Source organism: Octopus bimaculoides, chromosome 30 (genome assembly GCF_001194135.2).
Source record: "Octopus bimaculoides isolate UCB-OBI-ISO-001 chromosome 30, ASM119413v2, whole genome shotgun sequence".
In the NCBI taxonomy this organism is placed as follows: domain Eukaryota; kingdom Metazoa; phylum Mollusca; class Cephalopoda; order Octopoda; family Octopodidae; genus Octopus; species Octopus bimaculoides.
The window spans coordinates 3,620,505-3,621,847 of NC_069010.1; the positions used below are offsets into that span (position 1 = coordinate 3,620,505).

The 1,343-nt window shown below is 41.4% G+C and overlaps 1 protein-coding gene across 1 annotated transcript in view; it reads left to right on the forward strand.

Annotated features, from left to right (window-relative positions):
• LOC106882317 (lysine--tRNA ligase) overlaps nucleotides 1–1,300 on the forward strand; it is a 26,950-nt gene extending 25,650 nt beyond the window's left edge. Inside the window, exon 12 of the mRNA XM_052978079.1 lies at nucleotides 1,127–1,300. Within this exon, the coding sequence (XP_052834039.1) occupies nucleotides 1,127–1,283 (157 nt within the window). The 3' untranslated portion in view covers nucleotides 1,284–1,300. The remainder of the gene's footprint in view (nucleotides 1–1,126) is intronic.
• Nucleotides 1,301–1,343: the final 43 nt, after the last annotated feature.

The window sequence follows — 1,343 nt, forward strand, 5'->3', positions numbered from 1 at the left end:
CGACTGGCTCCTGTGCCGGTGGCACATTCTTTGGTGTTTAGCCCCAGGTCAGATCTGATCCTGCAGACCTATGATAAAATGCATTCCATCCATGATCATCCTGTTCTTTATTCCAGCATAGTGTATCTAGGACTACATCATCTAATGTATCCTTCCTTGTAGTTGTTTAACCCCAGGTCATCCCTAATCCAGTATATCTAAGACTGAAGGTGTGCCAGCTGTAGCCATCCTGTCTTTAATTCAGGCATGGTGTATCAAGGACTACATTATCCTAATGTGTCCTCCCTTCCTTGTTGTTCAGCTCCAGCAGACCTGTGATCAGAGATTTTTCCAGCTGTATCAAGTGTATCAAGGACTACATCATCTAATGTGTCTTCCCTTGTTTAGTCCCGATCCTGCAGACTTACAGACAAATGAATTCCAACCATGACAATCCTGTTGATTCAGACAGTGTTATGTGTTATTCTTTGTTGCTTGTTTCGACCCAGGGTCAGCCCTAATCCACTTGACCTAGATCAAAGATGTTATAACCGTGACCATCTTGTCATTTATTCTGACATAGTGTATCTAAGACTACATTATCTAATGTGCTCCACTTTGTTATTATTATTTAACCACAGGTCAGTCTTGATCCAACAGACCTATGATCAAAGGTGTTTCAGCCATGACCATCCTGTCTTTTATTCAGACATAGTGCACCTAAAACTGCAGTGTCCTTCCTTGTTATTTAACCCCAGGTCACTCTTGTTCCAGTTATGACCATCCTGTTTTGTTTTTTTTTATTCAGTCATAGTATACCTAGGACTACATTGTCTAATGTCTATAACCTCTGCTATTACAAGAGGGCGCTGAATAGTTCCTGGCTTTAAGGGTATCACGAAAGGCCTGGTTGGAGGCCCCACCGTCCAGGTTCTTTTACAGGGCTTAGAAAAACTGAAGGACCGTTGCCATCAGAGTGTGAATCCGAGAAGGGAACATGTTTCATAAGATCATTATTAACTGATCCTCCTGTATTTTCCCTTTACCCAAAGCCAGGAACTTTTAAGCACCCCATTGTACACTAAACACTCTGGCTCCTAAATGACAAGAGCCCTTATTCTGCATGTGTCTATTCTATATTTGACAGGCATCGATCAGTAAAGGGACTAACGGAACGGTTTGAGCTGTTTGTTATGAAGAAGGAGATATGTAATGCCTACACTGAGTTGAATGACCCTGTTGTACAGAGGGAACGATTCATGCAACAGGCACAGGTAACTATTTGTTTACTGTTCTATATTTAAGAGATGACGAATTATGTACATTTGACGGAATTTGTCGTCATCTTGTTTGTTGTTAACACA